At 36.7% G+C, this 13930-nt stretch overlaps 1 protein-coding gene across 1 annotated transcript in view; it reads left to right on the top strand.

The window, feature by feature from the left end:
• RYR2 (ryanodine receptor 2) overlaps positions 1 to 13930 on the top strand; it is a 334723-nt gene that overhangs the window by 163971 nt on the left and 156822 nt on the right. The window contains exons 28-33 of the mRNA XM_075497176.1: positions 1423 to 1631; positions 3563 to 3737; positions 10000 to 10208; positions 11114 to 11466; positions 12506 to 12620; positions 13751 to 13911. Coding sequence (XP_075353291.1) covers positions 1423 to 1631; positions 3563 to 3737; positions 10000 to 10208; positions 11114 to 11466; positions 12506 to 12620; positions 13751 to 13911 — 1222 coding nt within the window. The remainder of the gene's footprint in view (positions 1 to 1422; positions 1632 to 3562; positions 3738 to 9999; positions 10209 to 11113; positions 11467 to 12505; positions 12621 to 13750; positions 13912 to 13930) is intronic.

The following is a 13930-nucleotide window of genomic DNA, read 5'->3' on the forward strand; positions in this document are numbered from 1 at the left end:
CTTCATTCCCTCCCACCAAGTATTTATACTCATAAATGAGATTCCCCCCTGAGCCTTCTCTTCTCCAGGCTAAACAGTCCCAGCTCTCTCTGCCTCTCCTCATAAGAAGGATGCTCCAGCCCCTTACACATCTTTATGGCCCTGTGCTGTACTTGTTCCCGTAAGTCGGTGTCTGTTTTGCACTGGGGAGCCCAGAACTGGGCCCAGCACTCCAGATGAAGCCTTGCTAGTATTTCTTCACCAAAAGGGTTATCAAGCATTGGAACAGGCTGCCCAGGGAAGTGGTTGAATCACCATCCCTGAAGGTATTTGAGACATGTGGATGTGGCGCTTAGGGACATGGTTTAGTGGTGGACTTGGCAGTGTTAGGTTAACGGTTGGACTTGATGATCTTAAACGTCTTTTCCAACCTAAATGATTCCATGATTCTATGATTCTAACTAGAGGGGAAGGATCACCTCCCTGGACCTGCTGGCAAGGCTGTTCCTTATGCAGTCCAGGATACTGCTGTCATTCTTTGATGTGAGGCTACATTACTGGCTGATGTTCTACTTGTCTGCCAGGACCACGACGTCCTTCTCTGCTGAGCTGGTTTCCAGCTTCTCAGCCCCCAGTGTATTCTGTTGGCTGGAGTTATTCCTCCCCAGGTGCAGTACTGCATTTCCCCTTGTTGAACTTCATGAGATTCCTCTCAGTGCAATTCTCCAGCCTGTTGAGGTCCCTCTGAATGGCAGCACAACTGTCTGGTGCATCAGCTGCTCTTTCCAGTTTTGTGTCATGTGCAGACTTGCTGTGGGTGTACTCTGTTCCATTATTCAGGTCATAAATGAAGATGTTAAACAGCATTGGCTCCAATACCCCTGTAGACCCCAGTACACCTGGGGTATTTCACTACAACACCCATATTAGTCTGCCTGCATAGCTTGACCTGTAAGTTCTAAACTGGCTCCTGAACCATCCCAAGGCAGTCCTCCATGCATTCCAGCTGCTCTCTCACATAAAGGGCAACTCTTCCTCATAACCTTCCCAGCCTGTCCTTCCTAAAAACCATGCACGCATCCATTGCAATACTCCAGTCATGTGAGTTATCCCACCCTGTTTCTGTGATCCCAATGAGGATTGTAGCCCTGTAACTGCACTCAGACTTCTGAGTTCTCCTCCCCCCCCCCCCCCCCCCCATGCTGGATGAATTAGTGTAGAGCCATTTCAGAGAGGTACCCAAACGTGCTGATTCCCCCACAATGGGCAAGGGCACTTTCCCCATAAGGCTGTTTTGCAGGCACTTTCTTCTTTGCAAGCCTATGCTCAGAGGGTTCCTTTGCCTTTTGTTTTCAATGCCTTCATTTTGTCAGTAGTTGAATACAGTACTTTCTGTGTTGGGTTTTTTTCCTTTACTTTTAAAAATTTTTTTAAACCTTACAGCGATGAGACTGGACGTGTGCAGTGGGATAATGGAAAAATTCAGGATCTTCCGCACAGAAAAGACTTATGCAGTGAAGACTGGGAAGTGGTACTTTGAGTTTGAGGCAGTTACTGCAGGAGACATGAGAGTTGGCTGGACCAGGCCAGGTTGTCTGCCAGATCAGGAACTTGGCTCAGATGAAGAAGCTTTTGTGTTTGATGGCTTTAAGGTTTGTATATGTTTATCCGTAATAATATGAGTGATTGCAAAACTTTTAATTTTGCATCTTATTCCATGTGTCATTGCCTCAACTTAATTGCCTTCTCTTCTTTTATTTGTGTTTTATGAAATTATTTCTCTCTCTCTTTGAGGGCCTGGGCAGAATAAGGAAGATCAATGTAACCTGAAAAATTAATGAGCAGGGTTTGGCATTTCTGTAATTTTTTTCACAGCTTCACAGTATTTGTGCAGTATACATAAAGCATTGAAAATCTAAGTGACTTATTCAAAATACTGGCAGAGCTGTAATTAACTATGAATCATTTCCTTAAATTTTTACTGTTGTTCTCTCTGTAAGAAGTGCCATTAGGGAATAAATATGGTTAAGATTATTAGCAGTAAGTGTTTGAGGCAAACTTTGATACAAGTTTTTTATAGGAATGTAAAAGTTACACACAGAGTATACCTAGGTTTTCATGGAAATACTTACAGTTTAGAGTAAACGAAGTATGATAGAACCAGTAATTTTTGCTCAAATTTAACTCTGCATGAGACAATGACAGATTGAAATCTAGTAGTAAAAATATATAGGAAAACAAACTATTTTATATGTTACTGGTTTTCTTCAGAATAGATTAAATAACTCATTAAAACTTTTTATTTCAGTATGAAGGCAAGTGCAACTGCTATCCAAACCATAATTGCTATTAAGGCTACTGATGACTCATGTCAAAATGTTTCTTGTATCTGATGTTGGAATTAATTTCCTTTATTCCTATTACAATATGTAACGGAAATCAACAGTATTCCTGGCTATTCCTGGTCAGATCAAGCTCTTAAGCTGTATTTTTTTCATGTTGTTGGATTTTAATTTTTTTCCCAGTCTTGTATTATGTGAGAAGATGCCTTAAAAAGAGAACTGAAAAGTTGACTTTGTAAAATATCTCATTCGCTTAAGTAAACTATTCAAGTCCTGTGTCTTTACTAGAATAGCTGTGTAGTAGTTTGCATTCTGAATCTTAGGTTTTGACCTTTAGGTCTCAATCCACAAAGCTATTTTTTGTCTTTGGTTTGGATGGGTTCTCTCCTTGGTTGGAGAAAACTTTTGACCTTCAGGACACACAGAAAGACTCATTTGTTTTGTAGGATTTTGAGGATGGATACAGAGGATAAAAGTCTACTTGTGATGGAATATATGAATAGGGAACCTATTTGTTATTAACACTGCTTTGTTTTATGCGTGTTACAATAGTTCTTAATAGATGTTAATTTATTTGAATTCCAATCCAAGACCTCATCCAAAGCCCTTGCAGTCTTTGACTTGAAGGTCAGTCATATGAATCATTAATCATGCTCTCAGTTACTCTGAAATCTATCAAGAAGCTCAGAGTGCTCGTCCCATCCACAGACAATTCTGTTCCTTCCAAAGTCTGGTATGGCAGGAAGCTTAATTTATTTTGTACACATTTTTAGAATTATACTTAAGGAAACAATAAAGCTTGTTTAGAAGCAATGAATTTATAGGCTACTAGATTAAATAAAAGCAATTGCTTAAAAAAAGTTTGTGAAGCAGCTATTTAACATTGTAATTGATAGCATATTATTTTCATTACAAGTCTTTCATGGAGATTCTGCAGGAAAATAAGCCATGCTCACTCTTGTTACTAAAATGTTGAAATAGCAATTTTCCCTGTCAGCTCACTTAGCAACGTTTTACAATACTGATGTGAGGGATGCTTGCAGGAAGTTAATTGTTGGATTTCCATTTTCAAAGTCAACTTGGAGTACTCACAGGCATTGTTTTGGAATGATATGCTGTGAAAGTGTTAATTTTAGTGCTGTCTTAATTGAGGGGGCTAATTATTAGTTGTACCACTAAGGGAGAGAGGAACACATACATTGTCACTATTACTCCTTGAAATTCTTTTAAATCCTTTTCAGGCACAGCGGTGGCATCAGGGTAATGAGCATTTTGGTCGCTCTTGGTTGGCAGGAGATGTTGTTGGATGTATGGTTGACATGAATGAGCACACTATGATGTTTACCTTAAATGGTGAAATCCTGCTTGATGACTCAGGTTCAGAACTTGCATTCAAGGACTTTGAGGTTGGAGACGGTAAGTACTGTAATACATTGTACTGTTAACTTGCTGTTGTTGCACAATTTTTGCTCTGGCTTCCCTTTAATGTGGTGTGCTGCTTGTTTTTTGCCCCGCCCTGCCCCTCCCCAGGGAACTACCCCTTGTCCTTTTCTCTATTTCATTAGTATCAAGCCTTTGGAAAGGAGGCTTGCTGGGTGTGAGGATGAGGCAAGGCCTTTTTATGTGGTGAACTTTGCAGCCATCTTTTGTGATCAGTCCTTTTGACTATTTTGCAGGGATGTGTCTGGGGGTGCAAATTCATGACCTTTAATTTTTCATCTGCACTGCAGCAGGTCACCGTATTATATAATAGAATCATAGAACGAATCATGCAATGGTTTGGGTTGGAAGGGACCTTTGAAGATCATCTAGTCCAATGTCCCTGCCATGGGCAGGGACATCAAATTTTATGTAGATCAAATACTGAAATACTACCAAATTTCTGTCAAATTAGTGAGAACATATGGTAGTGAGTTTAAGCCAGCTTTAAGGTTTTATTTTAGCTCTAGGAGGAGGAATGACACCTGATCCAGGATAAAGCTAGCTGGTACAAAGTTAGCCTCCAAAATTTTTTACTTAATTCTAAATCAGCAGATAGAGTTTTGTGCCTGCTGTTATGGTGTTCTTGGTGCAGCTTTCAGCATCTACAAGCAGGTTTTAGTTTACCATGAAGCCATAGCTTATGAAATTGTGAAAGATGGCAAAGATTGTGAGGTTGTGTCAGGTGCCAAATTGATTCTATACCACAAAAGTATTTTTGTTGATAAATTTAATTACATACTTGTGCATGAATAGGTACATAAAAGGGTAAGAAATTACATTAATGTAGATAACTGTCTAAAATTTCTGAACTATGGTAACGTAAAAAGAATTATTTTAAGCTTTAATCTTTCCGTTTCATTTGTAGTAGGTACATATATTGTGTCATATGTATTATACATATGTTAAATAATACATCTGTGTCTGAGAGAGAAAGTGAAATTTTTTGAAAAGTAAAAGCTGCAAATAATACTTTTGCGTTACTGATCCCTATTCCCAGGGGAAATATGAATCTTAGACCTATTAATTAGGTAGTTCCCTGCTGGAATTTTAACCACTTTACTTTCATCTGGATTTCAGAGTATTTTACTTTCAGGAGTGCTTTGGGAGAAGAATTTTTTTTTTCCCTTCTTCTGCCATAGCATAAGAATTAGGAATAATTTGATTTGATTTAAAATGAGATAATTGCCACCAATTTTCTATACCCATGCCCCTTACTTTACTGCCTTCAGATTTCCTTAAATACTGTGATAACTTGATGAGGGAAAGGGATGCGTGACTTGGCTTACTGTTAGTGGTATAGTCATAAAATCATCCTGGTGCCATTAAATTATAATGCTTTTCCAGTTATTAGGCAGTATAATCCCATTGAGGAGTGAAGGATTCCGAGAGAAACTGGAATTCCATGAAATTCTGAGGACAGCCTGTTTGACCACTATTTTGATTTCAAAGCTGATGAAATCACAGTGCTGTAGTTTTCATGGTACTTGTTTCTAGCTGCAGGTTCAGATTTAAACAGATCTCTGTTAAGTCCAAAACTGCTAAAGTAGTAGTTCCTGGTTTGTCGTGGTGCCTGAAGGCCTTGGTAACCATGCCAAAGACTTAATGTCAGTGTCAAGCCTCTCAGATTTTTCACAATATCCCTTTAATTCACTTTAAGTTTCTCTGGTGTCGTGTTTGTAGAAAAGAGCTTGCCTTTGAAATAAGATCTCCTATTCTGTTTTCAAAGGAATGTGCTGATTCATCTCAGATTTAAGAACTCCAGATCAGTATTTGTAAATATTATGGGTATTTCATATACAATTTGGAGCGGGGCGGGGGAGGGGGCATCTATATATATGTGTGTGTATTGTATATACACACATATGAAATACCCAAATTAAATATGACTTTTATAGAGCTTTCATTTTTTTGTAGGCTGGCTTTAGTTTGGTTTTGTTAATGGCTCTTGCTTAGAGCATTGAGACCTTTCTGCAGGTCACTTCTATCAGTGAATTGTGTACATGCCATGTGCTGCTGCAGAAAGAGACGTTTCCCTTTAGAAAAAAGATAAAATTTCTGGTCAGAGCCCACTGTCCTGCTTTGAAGAATGTAGTCTGACTATAAATCAGTCCTGTAGTTTTAATTTACTTAGGAACAATGAAAAGGGAATATGGTTTACTAATAAGACTCATGTGCTGCATCTTAGGTTGTACTGTCAACAAGAGGAGCTCCTTGGGATTATGGCAGACTACTTTGTGAGACACCATCTCAGTAGTAAAATTGTTAAACATAATTGCATATTATCATGTGTTTGTGTAGGAGAAATTTCACACTGTAGATATGAACAAGTACACTGTGCAAACCAAATTTTGTTTTGTCAACTCATGATCTCTGTGAGCGTGAACTGTTTGTAGTGAGTGTTTGACAAATTGGGTCAGGAGGTTCATTTTGTATTCTCGAAAGTAGGGAACATTATAAAAAGTGTTGCTGTCCTATGCTTTTGCCACATATGACAGACAATGCTAGAGGGTTACTTTTCTGGTGGTAGTGTTAAAGTCTTTCTACTTGTTTTGCTATCTCATACAGTACAATAAAAGTTTTGTCCATAGCCCAGTTAATCCATGGGGATTAAGAGCCAGGTCATTGGTAAATCATCTTTTTATGTAGCCTCCAGCATGCAAGAGCTACACAGGATCTGTGAAGTATCACATATAAAATGCCTGGATACCCATATAGAGAAGGGTACTGAAAGTGAATTTGTATTCCATAGTAAAACACATAACTGCCTTACCGGTACACTCCCTATAAGATGAGATGCCATGTTTTTACCAGATATGGAAGAGCCCTGAAACACCTTAATGACAACTATACCATTGGCAAATCAGTGCAGAATTTCACCAGAGATGGAAGTAGTGCTTCCATGATTAGGACTGGCACTGGTATTTATATTCCATGCATACAGAGCAACAGTTACTGTATAGTTACGACTACTTGCAGGAGTTAGCTACACGTACAGCACCATTTTGGCATCAATTAAATTTGTATTGGCAAGAGAGATTGTCATCTTGATTCCATATTGGCTACAGTTACAGAGTTGATAGAAAATACTAGATTGAGTAATAACAATCAACAAGAATTTTACCTGTGTAGGAATTTTTTTCTGGGTTTCTTTGTTTTCTTTCAGGGAATCTTGCAAATACTCATTTACGTTTTATTTATGCGTGTGTGTAAAATACTTGCTTCATGTCTAAGAATGAATCTATCTGTGAGAATTTTTTTCCTGAGCCCGCAGGAAAATGCATAGGTAGAAGAGTTAACAGTTTATGTAGATTCTATATAGGAAGGGTAAATATTAGTAATATTTTAAATATTTTACGTATTTTAAATATTCCTGTTTGATTTAGTTTTGTGTCATTTATTCATCTCAGTCTTCATGAATAGAGTTGATCATCTTTTCTTGGATTTTGGACTGCATCTAATTATCTAATCAGCTTTTTCTATAATGTATGCTTACTGAATTCTGCTGATAACATCAGCTGCTATTGCTTTTTTTTGTTTTGTAAAACAATTATTTCCCGTTTGATTTGAGGGCTGTAATAAAGAGGAACTGGCTACGTGTTAATTCTCAAGGTGCTGGAGATAGAGCTTGCTACTTCCTTTCATGAAATATTTGACCTATGCAGAAACATAAAACAGTTGTTCATATATATAAATATAGACTTATATATAGATATGGCATGTTCACAACTGATCAGTTTACACCTCCTTGTCTTTGAACGCTTTTTTTTAAGCTTTTGTTCCTCTGTGTTTTCTATGAAAATGTAACAATGTTTGTACCAAAAGTCTAGTTAGGTCACTATTTTGTGTTCAACAGCAGTGGATAGCAAATGCCTGTGGATACGTATCAGAACAGGACAAGCAGATAGGGATACAGTCACCCAGCCTCCAGTGATTTCTGGTTCAGGAGCTTTCTAAGGCAAATATGATATGTTTGTGTTGAATAGCCCTGATGTGTTTTGTTTTGTTTTTTTTTTCTTTCCCACATGAAAGTCTGTAAACACCTTTTGAATCAATGTGAGGTTTTAGCATCCATGATGCTATGTGATGGAGAATTCCGCAGCATTACTGTGAGGTGTATAAGAAAGCTCCTCCCTTTGTTTTGAAGCTTTCTACCAAACAGTTTCTTTGATCATAATTTTTGTTATGAAAGACATTGAAAAATCATTTACTGTTCATCTTCTCTATGCCACTCATAGTGGGGGTATATATCATACCCTCTTAATAATTTTTTTTTTTTTTGAGGCTGAAGTATCCTAATTTCTTTAAATGTTGCTGGTAAGAAAGCAGTTTCATTCGTGTTGGCCATTTTCAGGTGTATTATATCCTTTTTGAGAAGTGGAAAGCAAAACTCTTCATAAGATTCTAAATGAAAGTGCGATACATCCTGGAAATATCTGAAAATATGATTCAGACAGAGAAAGCACATGCTTTAGGCCACATATACCTGTGTGGTTTATAGCAAATCTTGTCATTTTTGGTTAATATTGTGAGGATTCATGCTGTCTCAACTGTTTCTGTGAAAACCCATTCTCAAACAACTTGATGTCCACAGAAGGTTGTTACTGTTCTTGAGTGATGAGCTGAGATTTGTAAGGTTATTGAAAGTAGAATTTTGATTTTTGGCTTTGCTTAAAACCTTTTGCAACAGTTTATGGATTCCTTTAACTCAACAGGGAGCATTGCAAATTCTCCCTACTAGAGCTGCTGGGCTTTACCACAGCATATATCTATATATGCAAATATAACTTTCCTAGTTATGTGTTGTATAATACAATTTTGCTTCATTTAGTGCTGGAAAATACTCTTTATTATTGTCTGTCATTGGATTTGCACTAGCAGAATAGACATAAATCATGTTGTCTAAATCATCTATGTTATCTGAGAAGTTGATGCCTTGTGATTTAAGAGCCTTGTTGTGAAGATAAAAATCTGGACTTGAACTTATGACTGATAGTGTATGTCCTTAAATTGATCGTGCCTAATACACATACACATGATAACCAATCTTGAGTATCCATAATAAAATCTTCAAAAGGTGGTACTGAAGGCTGATCTTTTATCTGGTGAGCAGTCATTCCCGTAGATGGTGCTCTGGAGTTTTGCTTTTGCCTCTAAAGAACATATCACAAACAGATATTCTGCCCTTTTTTATCTGGGCAGCCTAAAGAAAAGTGAGGAACTAGTTGTATTTTGTCCTTATACCCTTCAATACCTGGTACATTCACTTGAACCAGAATCATTGAACAGAGCTTCATGTTTCTTGTTGATACAAAAGAAAACATTTTATTAATAGCTGGATCAAATTAATTTACAAAGTGGTTTGTAGCTGTGGAAATTCAAACTCAGCATGAAAAGGAACAGAAGAAATAAGAGATTTTCTTAGGTTTTAGACGGTGATGTGGAACCTGAGAAAAAAAGCCCAAATGGTTTTTTAAAAAGTGCAAAGGAGTCACAAGTGAGTTCCCTGTGGTAGTGAAACAGTAAGAGAGCAGATGCATACAAATGTGAAGCTGATTCAGAAGTAAAAACAAAAAACCCAGGCCAAAACAAAAAAAACCCCTACCATAAGTTTCATGAAGCTACAGTATCATATTGTCAGTTCTCATTATCCAGACTCACAAAGTATTATGAATTTTTTAATTAATTTTTTTTTTTTAGTCTACAGCATGCACTTGGTGCATATTTGTAATTTTTTTTCACTAGTATAGCCGTATGGACAAGCACTATATTACTTTTAAAGTAATTTTTGAGTTTCTCTCAAAATACCATGACTAATGGAATGTTAGGAGGAATATAAAAAATAGTAAGACTTGGAGTAACATTGGCAACACGAGCAGCTTAGCAGAGAGATTAACCGAGAGCTGGTTGTCAGACTCCTCAAAGTACTCTTAGATTTCTGTGAAGTAAATTCGGTGTAAATTCTGTGTGGCATAGAGAGATCCATGGCTGTTAGAGAGCTTTTTTTTTCATAATGATATTTGAGATACAGTACTTGGTGACATGCAAGAAGTGATGTGCTATCAATGACTGCTTGCGTTTATACTGTTTGTTTTTTGGAATTTTTTTTTTCCAAATGACTTTTAATTGGGTTATGGAAGAGAGCAGTTCTCTGATGTTCATGATGTACAACACACTTGTTCTTTCATCTTGTTTTAAGGATTTCTACCTGTGTGCAGCCTGGGCCCATCTCAAGTGGGAAGAATGAACTTTGGAAAAGATGTCAGCACTCTAAAATATTTCACTATCTGTGGCTTACAGGAAGGGTATGAACCCTTTGCTGTTAATACAAACAGAGACATCACCATTTGGCTGAGTAAAAGGCTCCCTCAGTTTCTACCAGTGCCACAAAATCATGAACATATTGAGGTTTGTGATACTATTAAAATGTTTCTAGACCCATCTTCCATGATTACATTTAAATGACATTTCTACTTTTGCACTTCTAGACAAGATTTTTAATGTGATATGTTGACCCAGTTCTGGATGAACCTCGCACCTGTTACAAATTTCTTACATTCAGTGGAGTTGCAAATAATGTAATTATTTGGTTGATAGTATTTCTTTATCCATGAAATCTGTCATGTGTGTAAACATGAGATTCTCAGAGACAAATTCTACGAGATTTCCTCATTAAGACCTCCTTGGGCAGTGAGAGCTATGTTTGTATACAACTTCCAGAAACTGGGCATTTCTATCTAACAGATACCATGTGTTCTAGTGCGCACACGTTGTGAAGTGATTTTTTCATAAGTAATTGTTTTTTATTTTAATAAATATTTATTAGCCAATTGTGTCAATACTTATGTCCCAATCGGTTGTGCATCTTGATGGAACTGAATTCATGCCTTGTAAGTCTACCATGAAATCCTTCTGAAATTGATGAAATAAGAACTCTTTTTCAGCTGATGTGTATCACACTGTAGTATTAAAGAAATTATTTGTGTTCTTGCATATGTACATGTATGATTTATATTCGTTGGTTTGTGTTGTTCTGGGCGGGTTGGATTTATGTGCAAAGAGTTATGATGAGAAAGGTCATTCTTTGTGAGTGGGGTTTTTTATTTAACAATAGAACAACAAAAACCTCCACTCCTTTAGAGAATCTATTTCCCCTTAAAATGGCAGCACATGACTAGAATACATTTGACTGTTGACAGCATACTGTTGCAAGTTTTGCAAGTTATGGATGCTTATTCTAGAAATATAAGTTGAATATTTACAAGGGGGAAAAAGCATCAGCTTCAAAACAACTACATCTTTACATTTGATAGGTGATGAGAATTGATGGCACCATAGACAGCTGCCCCTGCCTGAAGGTCACACAGAAGTCCTTTGGTTCACAGAACAGTAAAACAGAAGTCATGTTTTTTCGATTAAGCATGCCCATTGAATGTGCTGAGGTGTTCTCCAGATCAGCTGCAGGAGGGTTACCAGGCTCTGGTCTTTTTGGCCCGAAGAATGACTTGGAGGATTATGATGCTGATTCTGATTTTGAGGTTCTAATGAAAACTGCTCATGGTCATCTAGTTCCCGACCGGACAGAAAGAGAAAAGGATGCCACAAAACCAGAGTTAAACAACCATAAAGATTACGTTCAAGAAAAGCCTTCACGTCTTAAACAAAGGTTAGTAGCACATTTGGCTTGCCTTTTTTTCCTTTTTTTTCCTGTTTCTTGAATGGTAGAAGAGAATGCCAGTCAAGTCTGCAGAGATTTATCCCTAATTCTGCCCTAAATTTGAATATAACACAGTAGGCAGGACAGTTAACCTTCATGTGGTTAAATTACATCATATGCAATATATAGATTAAAATGAAGCAGAAAACTGAAAACATTTTTCAAGCTGTTAGAAACCTATCATTTGGTTTATTGTGAAGGCTTTTGTGATCATCACGTGAAGTGCACTCGAAAACCATGGAGATCCATTCCGACAGAACTAGGAGGTCTTCAAAGTGACATGGAATGTTTTTTCACATGGCTTCCAAAAAGCTGAAAGTGTTAGATAATCTTTATCTAGAAATGGACATTAGCTTCTTATCTCACTCAAGGAACAAAATAATCATAAGAATATTCTCTAGCTGACATGCTCATTCTCCCTAATTTTTCTTATGGAATCAGGAGCAGAACACCTAACTTGATGATACTGTGGAGATGCAAACACAGGGCCATTACCCAGACAATATTACTGCAGCTTTCCATTCCTTTTCTGCTCTTCTTTACCAAATTTGGTTTGTTAAATATTTCAATTGCAGAATAAATCAGGGCATATGGATGGTATTTTTAAATGCATGAAGGTCATTTAAGGTTCCACATTCTTCCAAAGTGACATAGGTGTTTAACAGCGTGATAATTTTTTAAGTTACGTGAGTTTAGTTTCCGAGTAACTTTTGAATATATAGTTTAAGCTCAGAATTCATTTAAGTGCTTTTAAAAATGAGCTTGTTTCTTTCTCTTTTCTGAAGAATTTATTTTGTTTTAATCTACATGGAAGCAATAAACTAACCAGTGTTATGTATTAATAATGTAGTAAATACTATGTATTTAGGGCTAGCATAATAAATATCATGTGTTTAGGAATAATGTATCAGTGTAAAATTCCTTTGTATATATATATTGATATATTGAGCTTTTCATATAGATTTTGATTTTACTTATTTTATTACAGATTTATGCTCAGGAGGACAAAGCCAGATTATAGCACGAGTCACTCTGCACGGCTTACTGAGGATGTGCTAGCAGATGATAGGGATGACTATGATTATTTGATGCAAACTTCCACGGTATTGTAACATAGGATTGGTGTTTTAGCTGTTTGCTTTTTCTTTCTTTTTTTTAATAACTACATGTTTTTGCTTGTAAGAATTTCAGAAACTGTCATTTTCAGGAAAATTTTTTAATTTAAATGTCTGTGATAGTCCTGTACTGCTGAAGTTGAGACCATTATTGGTCATATATGAATATAGTCATATATATATGAATAGTTCATATATGAATAGTCATATCTATAGGAAATTTTTCTTCACTGAAAGGGTTATCAAGCATTGGAAGAGGCTGCCCAGGGAAGTGGTTGAGTCGCCATCCCTGGAGGTATTTAAAAGACGTTTGGATGAGGTGCTTAGGGACATGGTATAGTGGTGGTCTTGGTAGTGTTAGGTTTACGGTTGGACTCAATGATCTTAAAGGTCTTTTCCAACCTATATGATTCTGTGATTATGTTCCTTTTGTTTTGACTTGATTGTGAGTCTAAAACAATTTCCACACGGAAAGCCATAAATTAATTGAATTCATTTTTGAAACTACTGTTGATGACACCAAACATAAAAGAGGATGAATAGCTCTAGAATAATGGAATAAATAGGAAAAAGTTCACTAAACTAATAGGTCAATGTTCAGGACCATTTGAAAACATCTATACTAATTTTACTGAGCATTTATTTCATGGCATTCCCAGTGAAAGTTTTGTGCATCTTTCTCTGATGAGATCAGCTCCATAAGCACTCACTCTTCAATGTTCAAAGAAAAATTACTTCTCCTTTGGATGTGTTTTCCTCTTTCTAAAAGATATTAGATACTAGAAACTGAGTCACCTACAGTATGAAAATTGTAGCTGCAGTACAAACATAGCCTGCAATGCTATGATGCAGAAGCCTAAAATACAAGCATATAAGCTGCATCTTTAATCTTTTCCATTTTTTGTTTAACATACATATTTTGTTGGGTGTATTTTGATTTGTGTTTATATTCTTTTTTTGCTTTGCTTATGAATTTGACTTGAACAAGCCTATGCTACTTTTGAAGAATATTTTCAGATTTTAGAGCAACAAGTTAATTCTGAATCAAACTGATACAGATACCATCTGAAACTGATACCAAATACTAAAATTTACTGACGTTATTTTTTTATTGACAGTACTATTATTCAGTGAGAATATTTCCTGGTCAAGAACCTGCTAATGTCTGGGTGGGCTGGATTACATCGGACTTTCACCAGTATGACACAAGCTTTGACTTGGACAGAGTGCGTACTGTCACAGTTACACTGGGAGACGAAAAAGGGAAAGTTCATGAGAGGTTGGTTACAATTTTCTTA

Source organism: Mycteria americana, chromosome 3, assembly GCF_035582795.1.
Source record: "Mycteria americana isolate JAX WOST 10 ecotype Jacksonville Zoo and Gardens chromosome 3, USCA_MyAme_1.0, whole genome shotgun sequence".
Lineage (NCBI taxonomy): Eukaryota > Metazoa > Chordata > Aves > Ciconiiformes > Ciconiidae > Mycteria > Mycteria americana.